General features: G+C 43.1%; 1 protein-coding gene and 1 long non-coding RNA gene across 4 annotated transcripts; one reads left to right on the top strand and one right to left on the bottom strand.

The window, feature by feature from the left end:
- Positions 1–1,333: 1,333 nt before the first annotated feature.
- LOC148888882 (carbonyl reductase [NADPH] 1-like) lies at positions 1,334–12,984 on the bottom strand. Of its 3 annotated transcripts, XM_089012450.1 has the most exons (8): positions 12,934–12,984; positions 12,749–12,837; positions 10,305–10,422; positions 10,067–10,230; positions 8,511–8,618; positions 8,228–8,436; positions 6,975–7,028; positions 1,334–2,019 (listed from the first exon to the last, which is right to left on the bottom strand). In XM_089012450.1, the coding sequence occupies exons 3-8, from the start codon at positions 10,415–10,417 to the stop codon at positions 1,846–1,848; spliced, it is 822 nt and encodes a 273-aa protein (XP_088868576.1). In that variant the 5' UTR covers positions 10,418–10,422; positions 12,749–12,837; positions 12,934–12,984; the 3' UTR covers positions 1,334–1,845. The 3 variants fall into 3 exon arrangements, with proteins under 3 accessions (XP_088868576.1, XP_088868577.1, XP_088868575.1); XM_089012451.1 differs by lacking the exon at positions 12,934–12,984 and having other exon boundaries at positions 12,749–12,905; XM_089012449.1 differs by lacking the exons at positions 12,749–12,837; positions 12,934–12,984 and adding an exon at positions 11,937–12,007.
- Positions 12,739–16,295, top strand: LOC148888881 (uncharacterized). The gene is made up of 3 exons (XR_016116946.1): positions 12,739–12,878; positions 14,948–15,086; positions 16,233–16,295. It is a non-coding gene; the product is annotated as an uncharacterized LOC148888881 (long non-coding RNA).
- The last annotated feature ends 17 nt before the right edge of the window (positions 16,296–16,312 follow it).

Raw genomic sequence — 16,312 nt, 5'->3', positions numbered from 1 at the left:
CCTCTGCCAAGCTATTTATTGAGAGTATATGTAAATTACTGTGATATATTAGTAAACATAGTTTTCTTGATTATAATGCCACGCCTCTGGGCGTTCTGAGCACCAACAGCTGCAAGCAGTAAAACATAAGACATTTTAATTGGTTGTCTTTTCCAAGAACTGATAAATTTGTAATCTGGCGCTTGTGCAGGATGTTTAAGCCGTAAATAACTTTGGTGAAAAAGGAGTATCTAAAGCCCTAAATTCTGTGCAAGGCCGGACCTTCTAGAATCTAGATGGAGACGACAGTTCACCTTGCCGTGACTGTTTCACTCAGATTTACTGTGGCCATCTGCGCTTTTGACTGTAGGCCTATTGTTTAGTTGGTCAGCAAAGCACGGCACTTTTAAACATGATAAATTATTATTCTCCATCACTATGACAATCATCAACATGATGAACAATAATGAGATGCCTCATCTTCGTAAGACCTTCCAAGTCAGAAAGCAACAGGTGTCAATTAAGAGGTTTTTAATCAGCCAAAATGATGAGGAGTCTCAGAAGAAAAAAGAAGAGAAGCCACACCAGAGGTTAAGTTACCAACAGTCCTTATGGAAGGTGACTGTCCTTCCTTAAGCCATCAGCGACCATCAAAAAAGTAAATAAAACTTTATTTTACAGCACCGTTTATTTCTTTAATTACAGTCCTCGTGTAATGTGCCTCTCTTTGTGACTTTATGATACAATGCAGTGTATTTCTTTCATTACAATACAATATCACATGTATTATACATAGAATAAGGTATGTTGTGTGTAGTTTTAAGGTTTATTTAGTTAAAAACTATAGTTTATGGAAACCCGGGAACAGATTATTCCCATTTTACTGGTTTCCTATGGGATTTTTTTTTTTAGATACACACTTTTCGCCTTACATACGCTGTCTGGGAACCAATTAAGTTCGTAAGTTGAGGTCTCACTGTATTTTTATTATTGTAATTTTACTTAGGATTTTTTTTTGGAATGTAATACCCAACATGGCCACGAGTGTCACTAAAATTTATCTCATTTTAATTTGGACGGCAATTAGGCTTCGTTATGACGTTACCCAGTATGTTTTCCCCGCTAACCTTGATATTTCAAAGTCCCGATTTCACGTCATATTATTTGTTATTTAGTTGTTTTTTTTTTTTTGTTCTTTTGACTTCAAGATGGCGCCGCGAGAGTGGCTGCCTTTCTAGCCGCTCATGTATTTTGTTTTTCTACTTCTTTCAGTCCTTTCATCACTTTGCTGCTGTGAAATGTAAATTCATCCACCGACTGTGAGATGAACCGAGGTAAATCCAGTCCAATCCAATTCATTTTCCATTGACTGATTTTATTGACGACAGACACCTTGATACCACCAAGTCGATAATAATGACCAGAATCACACAGACACAGAATCATGAAAAGTCCTTTGCGACGACAAACGGCAGGAAGCTAACCACCATGGCAAATTTGGCCGTGACCAAAATGCGATGTCAGGCATTAGATAGCTAGCTGAATGGGAAGAGAGATAGCTAGCTTGCTCCGTAGCTAGCTAGCTCGATAGATGAGCATGGAATTTCACAAGTTTGATTTGCTTTCGCAGGCCGAATAAAATGATGTGGTGGGCCAGATTTGGCCCCCAGGCCATGACTTGGACACCTAAGATGGACACATATTGGTAAGTGGCATGTTTATACTGTTGAAAATCATTCTTTCCTTTATTGGTCGTTGAATGTGACATTCGTGTGTTTTTTAATTTGTGGAAACATTGCATTGGTTTTTGGCTGCACGGCCCCTTCCAGTGATGTCATCCGGCGGGAAAAGGCCACATGGTGGACTTCACCAAACCTGGACTTCTTTGTCCGACACTAACTTGCCGTGAGGCGCCGAAGCTCCGGCGGGAAGAAGAGCCAAGAAGACGGGCGTCACGGCGCCCTCCTCTGGGGACTTGGGGGCTTTGGGGCCCGCCATGTCGGTACGCACCCAGCCGGGACAGCACGCGTTCACCAGGATCTGAGCAGCAGAAGCATCGTACAATTCACTCATTCACTGCCAGACCATGTACAAAAATGTGTTTTAGGGTTTTTGGCATTGTCGCTCCAATTGCAGGACCCGCAGAATTTTGAGTTTTAGGACTACATAAACGTTCAATATAGCATTAGAAACCTGAAAAAAAATGTAGCTGTTGCGTCACACGAGTGTATGATTTTGAAGTGCGCCTTTCAACACTTTCATGTCTTTCAATTCCTTGATCTCCTTGATGTGCGTATCACCCTGACGCATAGCACACGCTTGCAAATTGTATAAAAGAAGCTGTCGCGGGACAGAGAGATTGGGCGAACCACGGGGCAGAATCATATCAGACTCATCTCGGACTCAGACCCAGTCAGACGCACCGCTCGCAGAGACCTGCTCAGCATCGCACGGAGTTTCACAGCACGACTTGCTCGACTCTACGCCACGATCAAGCTCTGCGCATCATCTGCCTGGAAGATCTGACATCGAACCTACTTACAAATAAAGAGAAACATCAAACTCTTTATAGCCACAAGGGGGCACAAGCCAGTGTCTTATTGTGGCGGTTCCAAGCCCGGATAAATACAGAGGATTGTGTCAGGAAGGGCATTCGACGTAAACATTTTTGCCAAAACAAATATGCGAATCAAACCTATGAATCCCATACCGGATCGGTCGAGGCCCAGGTTAACAACAGCCGCCATTGGTACTGTTGACCTTCAGTGTGCCAGTGGAAAATGGACTACTGTTGGTCGAAGAAGGAGAGGAGGGAGGTGTGCCCGGAGGAAAAGAGAGAAATGGAACGCCAAGAGTATACAACTAGGAGTAGGAACTTTGAATGTAGGAACAATGACAGGTAAAGGGAGAGAGCTGGTTGACATGATGCAGAGAAGGAAGGTAGACATACTGTGTGTCCAGGAGACCAGGTGGAAAGGGAGCAAGGCTAGAAGCTTAGGGTCAGGGTTTAAGTTGTTCTATCATGGTGAAGACAGAAAGAGAAATGGAGTTGGGGTTATCTTAAAAGAGGAGTTTGTTAGGAAGTTCTTAGAAGTAAAAAAAGTATCAGGTAGAATGATGATTCTGAAGCTAGAAATTGAAGGTGTGATGTTCAATGTTGTTTGTATGCCTCACAAGTAGGATGTGAGCTGGCGGAGAAGGAGACATTTTGGTTGGACTTTGATGAAGTCATACAGAACATCCCGAGAAGTTAGAGGGTTGTAATTGGTGGAGACTTCAATGGACATGTTGGCGCAGGAAACAAAGACGATGAGGAGGTGATGGGCAGGTTTGGACTCCAGGTGAGGAACGCTGAAGGACAGATGGTGGTTGACTTTGCTAAGAGAATGGAAATGGCTATTGTGAATACTTTCTTTCAGAAGAGACAGGAACATAGGGTGACGGACAAGAGTGGAGGCAGAAGTACACAGATGGGAAATCAGTGACTGCAAAGTAGTGGTTGGTGAGAGTGTAGCCAGACAGCATAGGTTGGTGGTGTGTAGGATGACGCTGGCAGTGAGGAAGATGAAGAAACCAAAGGCTGAAGTGAGGACACAATGGTGGAAGTTGAAAAAGGAAGAGTGTTGCATGACATTTAGGAAGGAGGTAAGACAAGCACTGGGTGGGCAAGAGGTCCTTCCAGATGACTGGCAAACTACAGCAAACATAATCAGAGACACAGGTCGGAAAGTACTTAATGTATCGAGTGGAAGAAAGGTAGATAAGGAGACTTGGTGGTGGAATGGGGAGGTGCAGGAGTGTATACAGAGAAAGAGGTTAGCAAAGAAGACGTGGGACACTGAGAGGACGGACGTGAGTAGACAGCAGTACAAGGAGATGCAGTGCACGGTTAAAGTAAAGGTGGCAAAGGCCAAACAAGACGCCTATGATGACTTGTATGCTCGTCTAGACAGCAAGGAAGGTGAGACTGATCTTTAAAGGCTGGCGAGACAGAGAGACAAAGACGGTAAGGACCTGCAGCAGGTTCGGGTGATTAAGGATAGAGATGGCAATGTATTAACAGGTGCCAGTAGTGTGATGGCAAGATAGAAAGAGTACTTTGAAGAATTGAATGAATGAGGAAAATGAGAAGGAACAAAGAGTAGAAGACGTGACTGTTGTGGACCAAGACGTAGCAAGCATTAGCAAGGATGAAGTGAGGAGGGTGCTGAAGAGGAGGCACTCGGGCCTGATGATTTACCAATCGAGGTATGGAAGTGTCTTGGAGAGGTGGCGGTGGTGTTCCTAACTGGGTTATTCAACAAGATCTTAGATGGTGAACAGATGCCTGAAGAATGGAGACGAAGTGTACTCGTGCCCATTTTTAAGAAGAAAGGAGATGTGCAGAGTTGTACTAACTAGAGAGGAATAAAGTTGATGAGCCATACAATGAAACTCTGGGAAACAGACTAAGAGCAGAAGTGAACATTTGTGAGCAGCAGTATGGCTTCATGCCAAAAAAAGAGTATGACAGATGCAGTGTTTGCTTTAAGAATGCTTACAGAGAAGGTCACAATGAATTGCATTGTGTCTTTGTAGATCTGGAGAAAGCGTATGACATGGTGCCCAGAGAAGAGCTGTGGCATTGCATGAGGAAGTCTGGAGTGACGGAAAAGTATGTCAGAGCGGTGCAAAACATGTATCATGACTGTAAGACAGTTGTGAGGTGCGCTGTCGGTATGACTGAGGAATTCAAGGTGGAGGTGGGACTCCACCAGGGGTCAGCTCTGAGCCCCTTCTTGTTTGCTATGGTGATGGACAGGCTGACAGACGATGTTAGACAATAATCTCCTTGGACCATGATGTTTCCAGATGACATTGTGATCTGTAGCGAGAACAGGGAACAGGTGGCGGAGAAACTAGAGATGTGGAGATATACCCTGGAAAGGAGAGGAATGAAGATCAGTCACAGCAAGACGGAATATATATGTGTGAATGAGAGGGATCCAAGTGCAAGAGCAATGGAGAGTGTGGAAAAGAGGTGACGAAGCGTGTCCAGGCAGGCTGGAGCGGCTGGAGAAAAATGTCAGGTGTGATGTGCGATAGAAGGGTTTCGACTAGAACTGCTTCATGTCATCACAAAGAGGATACAGCAAGTCCTGAAGAATGAATGACTGTGTCTTTGTGTTGTCATATTTGTTATTTTTTCATTTTTTTTTTCCCCAAGATGGCGGCACGTGAACACGCAGCGGTTCCCCTCTCCCGGCAAATTGGCGTTTTCATGTTTATCTTTGTTAAAGTAATTATAAGTGCCTTGCATGCTGGGTCCGAGAGGACAGTAATTTCATCTGTGCTGTATGTCATGCATATTAGCATATTTGACAATAAAGCTGACTTTGACTTTTCAGCTAGGATGAAAGGAAAAGTGTATAAAACAGTGGTCAGAACAGCCATGATGTTTGGACTGGAGACAGTGCCCCTGAAGAAAAGACAGGAAGCAGAGCTGGAGGTAGCAGAGCTGAAGATGTTGAGGTTTTCTTTGGGAGTGACCAGGTTGGATAGGATCAGGAATGAGTACATTAGAGGGACAACTCATATTCGAGGCTTTGGAGAGAAAGTCAGACTGAGATGGTTTGGACATGTCCTGAGGAGAGAGAGCGACTATATCGGGAAAAGGATGCTGAGCCTTGAACTGCCAGGCAGGAGACCGAGAGGAAGACCGAAGAGGAGGTTTATGGATGTGGTCAAAGAGGACATGAAGGGAGCTGGTGTAAAAGAAGAGGATGCACAAAACATTGATTCGCTGTGGCGACCCCTGAGGGGAAAAGCTGAAAGGAAAAGAAGAAGATTAGAAACCTAAAAAAATAGTTCATTCCTAAGTGATATGGGTCTGGAGTTATCTTGAACTTGAAATGGGCGCAGATGTACAAAATACAATACAGTGATACCTCGGCTTACGAACGCTTTATTTTACAAACTTTTCGCCTTAACAACATTAAATTCGTGTGAATATGATCTTGGCAGACGAACTAGTTTTCGGCAAACGAACAAAACCACACGGAGCGCCACAGTGGCTGGCGGCTAGTTTTCCACACCCACTCTCTTTGAGTGCAGACCTGGTTTCCTATCGAGTGGAGTACTTTTGCCATTATGGGACTGAAAAAGACCCCACCACAGGCTCGTGTTAAGCCCAAGAGGACACAAACGAAAATGACGGTTGAGCAGAAGAAGATCATCGAAAAACACCAACGAGGTGTGCGTTTGTGTGACTTAGCGTCAGAGTACCAGTACGCTAAGTCGACCATTGCTACGTGTGGCTAAGGGTGACTGTTATCTACGCAATAGTCTCAGGTTGAAAAACTTCTGTTGATTTGGATGAACGAAAAGCAGCTAGTAGGGGATAGTGTGAGTGAGGGAGGGTATTATCGCCGAGAAAGCACGGCAACTTCATTCGGATATCATCAAGAGGCAACTACATCAATGACCATCACAAAGGTCAATAAAACCACTTGATTATACAGTACGGTTTATTTCTTTCATTACAACACAATAGCACATTTATTAGACATTATTTTGTGTCGTTTTAAGGCTTATTTAGGACCTGGCAACGGAATATTATCATTTAAATGGTTTCTTATGGAAAATAAATGTTTGGCAGACAAACTTTTCCCCTGACACACACTTTCTGGGAACCAATTAAGTCCGTAAGGTGAGGTATCACTGTACATCCATTTGAGTTTATATAGCGCTTTAACAACAGCTGAATTGCTCACAACAGCGCTAACATGGAAAACAAGGAAATGATGCCCCTTTGTGGAAGGGAAAAAAAAACATTGGAAGACGCCATGTCCAGCACTTTATCGGCACCCAAGTATGAAAAACCAAAACCCAAACAAATCCGGGAATGGCGCTCAATGTTATATTTTCAAATTGTGAATGAGTTAATTGCATTCCACCGAGTGGGGTATGTGGTGGGGGCAGGGGGTGTTTCCAATAAGCCGCCGCATACTCTTTACCTGATCGTTTGGTCTCTCTTTGGACAGACGCCTGGCGTGGATCATGGACAGCACCTGACAAAACACACGCCGACAGTCACTTAGCCATCAAGACGCCCTATTGAGGTATGACACATTTTGTCCATCGACGAGTGTCGGTTGGGATACTTTCGTTCAAACTTTTTTTTCTTGACTTTTTTCCATCACGACCTTTTCTCCACTGGAAGTGTTCCCTTTCAATGAACCAAAAACTCCACATTGCTTCCTTGCTTTTCACTTCCTGTATGTGCCCCCGCATTTTGTTCAGACTGCCAATTTATAAATACAGTCCAACCTGATTTTTTAACGTCTTGGTTTTCAACCAATTCGGTTTTCGACCACAAAAATTTCCCATTTTTTCATGCCTCGGTTTACAACCAAAAATGGGTTCTCGGGCAAACTGAGCGCACCTGAACCACTGCACCACTCAACTCCCCTCCCCACTACTTCCTTAATGTCACTTCCTGTTGTCGTGTCTCATTGTCATTATCCTCGTGTCGCGTTTTATTGTGAGCAGGCATTTTTGTATTGGACAATCACCATGAAAGTAAATAAATTGATCAATAATTAAATACAACTCACATCCGACTTACGACCAGCTCAACTTACGACCACCCATACTTGCGACCATGACTTCCAGACCCTATTTTTTAAAATTTTAATTGTACGCCTGGCACCGCAGCGCGCTAGCAAGCCGGCAACGCGTACGACAGCCAGCCAGCCAGCCAGCCAGCATGTCACTCTCGCACAGCAATCGACCGTGTGATGGCACCACATTTAGCCCCCGAGTCTTTATTCATCATTTAGAATGGTTTTCGACTTATGACCGTTTTGACTTACGACCGTTTGGTCGGAATGGATCTAGGTCGTAAGTCAGATGTTACCCCATACATATATACATAGATAATTAATTAAATAAATAAAATACATTGATAAATACATACATACATACATAAACAAAATAAATAGATCAATAAATAATCTGACATTGATTACATTGATTGCAATGCGAAATGTTTTGGTTTTTGAACAAGTTTCTGGAACAGATTATGGTCAAAAACCTAGCTTTGACTGTATTTGTGTTTTCTTGACACGTCACTTCCGACAGGTGTCTCACTAATTATTTGCTCGACTTCACGGCCGTATACGTCCAAATCATCATGTTGACCTTTGACCTTCCCTTATTGTCAAGTACAGGCGTCTCAATACATTTGTGGAGCCGAGTGCCGGCGTACCGTGACGCCGATCTTGGAGACCCCGTAGGCGGTGTCGGGCCACCCTGCTTGCTTGTGCTGTCCTTTCTTGGCAAGTTCCACAAAACGCGTCATGAGTGCCGTCAGCTGGTCTTCGCTGATGTCGTCGCTACGGAAACGCTCCTTCAGCTCCTCGCTGCAGGCGTTCAGGTTGCGCACGCTAACCAAGCTCGACACGTTGACCACGCGGCCTGAAAAAGCACATTGCCACCTTGCGTTTCTTCGCCGGTCTCAACTTTGAAGCCTGCGCGTGTGCGCCGCTTACCTCCTACTTTGATGAGCGGCAGGAAGTGTGTCAACACGTCCCGCGTGGCAAAGTAGTTGGTCCGCAGCGTCACGTCGGCTTGCGTGGCAAAGGGTGTCGTGTCGGCCACTGAACACAGATGACAAAAAAAAGGTCAGTGTTGGTTTCAAATTCTTGTTTCTCTCGTGGTTCGGTGTTCAACGAAGTTCTGTGATCAAAATATCAGTGACGACGATAGATGGTGAACAAAAAACTACTTTATTCTGGTGAGACAGAAAAAGCACTTCTCTCGTGAAGGCACGAGCACACGAACAAAGATCAAAAAGAGAAGTGAAGAGCTCCCGCTCTGACTAGTTTTTGAATGTCCACAGCAGCGATCTGTTGTCCAATCAGCTACGGACAACTCAGTGTTGGAAGAACACAGGCTGAAACTTGATACTCGTTACATTCTGCTTTCACAACGGTTTGACTGATACTTTATTCCATGTAGTCTAAATTGAACATGCAATAACATAATATGTACTAAACTAACATGAAATAACGTAATATGTTTACTAATGTGCATAAGCACTCTATCAGTCAGCCAAAAGTAGGCTTTGTTTTGCTGACAACAATATTTACCGTATTTTTCGGTGTAGAAGGCGCAACCCCAAAGAATGCTACATTTTCAAACTTTTTCCATATACAGTTAATATCCGACTTACGACCGAGTTCCATTCCGACCAAACGGTCGTAAGTCAAATGGCCCTAAGTTGAAATGCTCGCAAGTCAAAAATGGTTATAAGATGAAATCCGTTCAAAATGATAGCCAGCCAGCTAGATAGTGAATATGTAGCTAGCTAGAGATAGCTAATAGATAGCAAATAGCTACCAATGATTATCATCATCTCATCTCATCTCATTTTCCGTACCGCTCATTAGGGTCGCGGGGGTTGCTGGAGCCTATCAGCTGTCTTCGGGCACGAGGTGGTTGCCAGCCAATCGCAGGGCACACAAAGATGTACAACAGTCACTCTCACACTCACACCTAGGGACAATTTGGAGTGGACAATCTGCCTGCCATGCATGTTTTTTTAGTGTGGGAGGAAACCAGAGGACCCGGACAACCCCCACGCGGGTCCGGGGAGAACATGCAAACTCCACACAGGGAGGCCGGACCGGGACGCGAACCGGCGACCTCTGCACTCTGAAGCCGGTGTGCTAACCACTCGACTACCGGGCCGCCCTGATATAATTATCATCATAATAATAATAATAGTAGTGATGGGCAAGTGTTGTGCAAAAAAATGTGTCCACTCCAGTGCCAGGGTTTTTGTCATTGTCACTCAAATTGCAGGACCCACAGAATATTGACTTTTAGGACGACATCAACATTCAATGCAGCGTTAGAAACCTTAGACTATCTTCTTTCATCAGACAAAAAGTTAATTCCTAAGTGATATGAGGGGTCTGGAATTATCTGAGCTTGAAATGGGGGCAGCTGTACAAAATACAATACAATCCAAGAGTGAAAAGAGGTAGCTTGAGGTTGGCAATGCGCTTACGTCCAGCAGTGTTTCAAGCTAAGCGCTCGCTACCTTTGATGGCGGCGTTATTGACCAGCACGTCCACGCCACCATATTTTTCTTGAAAAAATTCTGCGGCCTTTAAGATGCTGCTCATGTCGGTGATGTCCAGCTGGTGGAAGTTAGCCTTCAAACCCTCGCCGCTCAAGGACGCTACGGTCTCCTTACCGCGCCCCCTGTCGGGGAAAAAGAGGTTTTTATTTTTCCGAGTCTTTTTGGAAGTTGCGTGTTGTCATATGACGAGACATACTCATCTCTGGCGGTGAGATAGACGTCACCCTGGAAGTCTTTGCACAGCGCCTGCACGATGGCCTTGCCGATGCCTTTGTTGCCACCCGTTACCACGGCGACCCTCGTCGACATCTCCGCTTGACGTTGACGAGAAACATTTTTTCAAGATGAATGAATGGAAACAATTCATCCATCCTTCCTGTGATACTGCGGAAGAATTACTTTGCCCTATGGGACATGCTAACCTACTTCCTGTCGCTAATAAATCAACAGCTAGTTTCGTAAATGTTGATTCTGATACCATTATATTTATATACAGGTAACATCCGACTTACGACCGATTTCCGTTCCGACCAAATGGTTGTAAGTGAAAATGGCGGTGAGTCTAAATGGTTGGAAGTCGAAATCCACTCAGAATGTTGAATAGCGACTCGGAGGCTAAATGACTCACAAACTCCCCGCCTCTGGTGCCATCACACGGTCGATTGCTGTGCGAGAGTGACATGCTGGCTGGCTGGCCAAAATTGTTGTATGCGTTGCCGTCCTGCTCGTGCGTTGCGGTGCCAGGCGTAGAATTAAAATTTTAAAAATAAGGTCTGGAGGTCGTAGGTATGGGTGGTCCTAAATCGAGCTGGTCGTAGGTCGGATGTTACATGTATTATATGTGAGACACTTTTGTTTGGATTGGATTGGATTTGCCTTTATTAGTCTCGCAGTGGAGAAATTTACATTTCACAGCAGCAAAGTGATGAAAGGAATGAAAGTAAAAGTGTTTTTATTATTTTCTTTCTTGTCTTAAACTGCCGTTGTTATCAAATTTGCTCTTATTGTTAGCTAGCTATCTATTTGCTATCTTATATCTAGCTGGCTGGCTATCTAGCTATCTATCGACGAGCTGGCTGGTTATCTAGCTTGCAATCTGGCGAGTATCTATTAGGTATCTATGAGCTATGTATTTGCTAGCTAGTTAACTTTCTATTTATTTTAGTTATTCCGGGTTGAGTGAAGGCTTGCGCGTGTGGCTGCCGCTGCCCACCCACAGAAAAACTTATCATGTGACTTTAAAGTCACCTTCAGAGTTAATACTAATAATACTAATAATACGAAGGAGAAGAAGAAGAATACATTTCATTTCTAAGTGTCTTTCAAAACTCTCAAGGTCACTTTAAAGTCACAGGATCAGTTTTTCTGTGGGGGAGCAGCGGCAGCCACATACGCCAGTGTTCACTTGACCCGGATGTCTATCGATAGAATAAATTGATTGATTTTGCATCTCCATACAAGAGAACGCGAGCCAAGAATGACAAAGAACTTTAGTTATATCGTGCCTATTACATTTTAACTTCATAAACTTTGACCCCATTTTCAATTTATGAACTTTAATCCCGATGCGTTATTTGAATTTCGACGATTGTGTTCAGCGGCAAAAATAAATAAATAAAAAGCACTGCAATATGTCAAATTGATGCCACGAAACACAAATGAGACATTTTGAACTCGCCCACATGAAACGTTCTAAATGAACAAGACTAAATGACGTAACCACCTCGTTTTTCACAACGGTGTTTTCGCTTCTTGGACGGTCATTTTAAAACAAATACTATTTTTTGCATTTGAATAAATGAAGCTAAAGTGTTCTTTTTTTTTTAACCTTGAATCGCTTTTGTAGTGGGCAACGAACAAGAAAGCTGCTGGAAGCCAACAGAAGAAAAGAAACCAGATGCACTTTTTGCGCATCCTCAAGGCGCATAGCCGGAAGAACAACATCCCACGGCTTCCAATTGCCAGGGCAATCTCCTGGGCACAATCTAGACACATTTTGATTAATCGATGGACGGAATGGTGATTAATGAACGCCACTTCTGCGCTTACAGAAAGCAACAGGTGTCAATTAAGAGGTTTTTAATCAGCCAAAATGATGAGGAGTCTCCAAAGAAAAAAGAAGAGAAGCCACACCAGAGGTTAAGTTACCAACAGTCCTTATGGAAGGTGACTGTCCTTCTGTTGGAGTAAAACTGTATATCATGTTCACATTATATTCGTAAATTAGTTTGCTTTGTATTATCCAAGTTACTTACACACGCACATAACTTTTTTTTTACTCATAGCCATGCTGACTCTCAATAACAGAATGTGCAGACACAATAACAGAATGTCTCCTTGAACAGTCTTTTCTGCTTTTCTCAAAATATGCTTGTGTTTTGCGCCACTTCTCAACCAGTGTGCTCCCCATCCCTTTAGACGGTTGAGCCCTTTGTAACCAGGCACTCCCAAACTTTCAATAAAAGCAAGGAGACCAGAGATTGTTTTCAGAGTGGGTCGGATGAATGTTACTGAACAGTCTCTGAACACTCTCCTTGCAAGTCTAATCTTACGTCTTTGTGTCTTCTTTCACAATTGGTGATAATGTTTTGGGTTCAACCCTGACATTAAATTGGTCCTTCGAGCCGGATTCCAACAAACCTGACGATTCCAGCGTGGGAGAGAGATCCAGGCAAGTCTGTGGCCACAGCAACTAACACTCTTTCCGGGACTGGTTCCTCCCTCTCGGGCTGGGATCCGAAGGTTGACGGAGACCCAGGCACACGGAGATGTGAGTAAAATATTTCACTTAAGGAATGAATGTGTGAAAAGTGACATAAAAATACCGGTATTCAGGGAGACGAGTTAGGCGACGAAGTGTAAAACCCTGACAACTGTAGACTCTATCAGGTAAAAGTAAAGACCAGTTAAAGTCAGCGCGAGGGCAGACTCGCCTGTTGATACAGTTAAATTCTGCAAGGGCGGCGGCGTCCTCTGGCAAAATAAATACAGTTAAATTCTGCAAGGGGCGGCGGCGTCCTCTGGCAAAATAAGAAAAGGCGTTAAAAGTGTGTGAACATGTGTGTGTGTGAATGGGAGTAAGATTACCACTAGGTTTCGAACTCCATATTAAACAGTGAGATTGTAAGTGGTGACTTGTTGTGGATGCAGAGGCAAGAATTGTCCACCCTCACCGGGGTAGAAGCTTGACAGTTACCACAATAAGGCATTGATCACCACCTCACTAAGAACATCCCCAACTATTAGGACTCCCTAGGAGCACTCATCATAGTTGGGACCAAATTGCCAAAATGGGAAAAGGGCAAAGTAAACAACATAAAAAAAAAAGAAATAGACAACCTAGAATGTAAAGATTGGACAGTGGTAGAAAAATAAGATCCAGAAGCACTAAAACTGTTACCGTATTGGATAAAAAAAAGTATAATTTAGAAGTGGAACAAAATGATTCCTAAGGCAGAAAAGGCCTTTTGTGATCTCAAACGAGCATTGGTCAGCACTTCTACACTAGCTCTGCCTGACTATAATAAAACCTTTTACCAAATGGTCGATTGTAAAGGCCATCTGTCCTAACCCAAATGCATGGTAGTAAGTTACGTCCCGTAGCATACTATTCAACCAGGAATTACCACACTTGACAATAGAACGGTGTACAGCCTTAAATCCAGCAACTCTTATACCTACTAGTGAGGATGGCAGTCCTCATGACTGTCAAGCCTTGTCTGAACAGACTGCTAAGAGTAGGCCAGACTAACAGGACACGCCCTTAACTGAAGGCTGTACTTTGTTTGTGGACGGTTCATCACGAAAGGATGATCTGGGAAAGACAAGAACTGGTTATGCTGTAGTTACGTATGATCAAATCTTAAAAGCTGATGCTTTACCCCAACATTATTCTGCACAAGCAGCTGAAATTACTGCGCTTACTGAAGCTTGTAACCTGATGACGGGCAAAGTGTTACCATCTATACAGATAGTCAATATGCGTTTGCAACTACACACACATTTGCTCAATATTGGAATAATAGAGGTATGGTTACGTCCGTTGGTAAACCTGTTACTCACGCGCACTTACTGATTGATCTACTGCAAGCCATTAAATTGCCCACTAAGTTAGCCATTTGCAAATGCGCAGCGCATACCTCCGGTACTGATGCTGTGTCTAAAGGCAATGCCTTTGCTGACAAAGTTGCTAAGCAAGCTGCTGCTGGCGCTGTTCGTGTTTTCCTTACTTCTGATGATTTTACGTGATATGCAACAACAATCCCCCAAACCTGAAACAGATATGTGGCTCCGGAAGGGAGCACACTTAGATGATGGTATATATTTCTGTCCAGAAAATAAGCCTATCCTACCGAAAAATTTGTATAAATGGGCTGCATTATTGAGTCATGCGAAATCTCATGTCTCTACAGGTGGAATGGTGAGCTTAATATCAACTATATATACAACATATGGTTTTCATTTTTATTCCAAAAATTTTTGTAGAGCATGCTTAGTGTGTGCCAAATATAATGTACAAGGTAATCTACATCCACAAAGAGGTCAGTTTCCTAAACCAAGCTACCCATTTCAAAATATACACGTGGATTTTATTGAATTGAATCAAAGTGAAGGTAAAAAATTCTGTTTGGTAATCATAGATTCATTTTCTAAATTGATTGAATTATTTCCAACAAAACATCCAGATGCACTTACCGTAGCAAAAGCGTTATGTAAAGACATTATACCAAGATATGGTATTCCAGAAAAAATATACAGTGATAATGGTCTTTTCTGCTTTTCTCAAAATATGCTTGTGTTTTGCGCCAGTCTCAACCGGTGTGCTCCCCCACCCTTTAGACGGTTGAGACTATCATGATCTGGTTGGCGACCAACGGGGGGCACTGTCGGCCCCGCCTGCACCTGCACAGGTGCTGGCCGTCCCGATCAGATTGGCGACCAACGGGTAGCGACGTCAGCCCTGCCTGCTGCCTCCCAGGTGCTGGTCGTTTTAATCACTGACACTTAAAAGGACACCCGGCACGACCATCCGGTGTCGGTTCATTGTTTGCTGCATGTTTGTTGCATGCTCTGTCTGCAATCGCATGCATTGTATGCTGTGCATGTGTTTGTGTAACCTTGGCGGACTTTTACAATTGATTTTCTTTTGATACTTGTATTTTTTCTCTTCAGATGATTTTGATGTTTTACATTTTGTTCCTGCTGACCTTTATTTTAATACAATTTGTCAAACAACCTCCTGCTCCCTCCTGCCTGCTTTTTGGGATCCGCACTCGCCATCACCACCTCGCAAAACGTGACAGAGACCTTTGTAACCAGGCACTCACAAACTTTCAATAAAAGCAAGGAGATCAGAGATTGTTTTCAGAGTGGGTCGGATGAATGTTACTGAACAGTCTCTGAACACTCTCCTTGCAAGTCTAATCTTACGTCTTTGTGTCTTCTTTCACAATTGGTGATAATGTTTTGGGTTCAACCCTGACACCTTCCATAAGCCATCAGCGACCATCAAAAATGTCAATAAAACTTTATTTTACAGCAGTTTATTTCTTTAATTACAGTCCTCGTGTAATGTGCCTCTCTCTGTGACTTTATGATACAATGCAGTGTATTTCTTTCATTACAATACAATATCACATGTATTATACATAGAATAAGGTATCTTGTGTGTAGTTTTAAGGCTTATTTAGTTAAAAACTATATTTTATGGAAACCCGGGAACAGATTATTCCCATTTTAATGGTTTCCTATGGGATTTTTATTTAGATACACACTTTTCACCTTACACACTGTCTGGGAACCAATTCAGTTCGTAAGTTGAGGTCTCACTGTATTTGTATTATTATTATTTTACTTTGGATTTTTTTTTCATGTAATACCCAACATGGCCACCGAGTGTCACTAAAATTGATCTCATTTTACTTTGGACAGCAATCAGGTTTCGTTATGACATTACCCAGTATGTTTTCCCGCTAACAACGGTGATATTTCAAAGTGCCGATTTCACGTCATATTATTTGTTATTTAGTTGTTTTTTTTTTTTGTTCTTTTGACTTCAAGATGGCGCCGCGAGAGTGGCTGCCTTTCTAGCCGCTCATGTATTTTGTTTTTCTACTTCTTTCAGTCCTTTCATCACTTTGCTGCTGTGAAATGTAAATTTATCCACCGACTGTGAGATGAATCGAGGTAAATCCAGTCCAATCC

Source organism: Hippocampus bargibanti, linkage group LG13 (genome assembly GCF_051943395.1).
Source record: "Hippocampus bargibanti isolate YZ-2025 linkage group LG13, ASM5194339v1, whole genome shotgun sequence".
Lineage (NCBI taxonomy): Eukaryota > Metazoa > Chordata > Actinopteri > Syngnathiformes > Syngnathidae > Hippocampus > Hippocampus bargibanti.
Note: the sequence above shows the minus strand (reverse complement) of the source record. Positions and strands in the feature narration are given on the sequence as shown.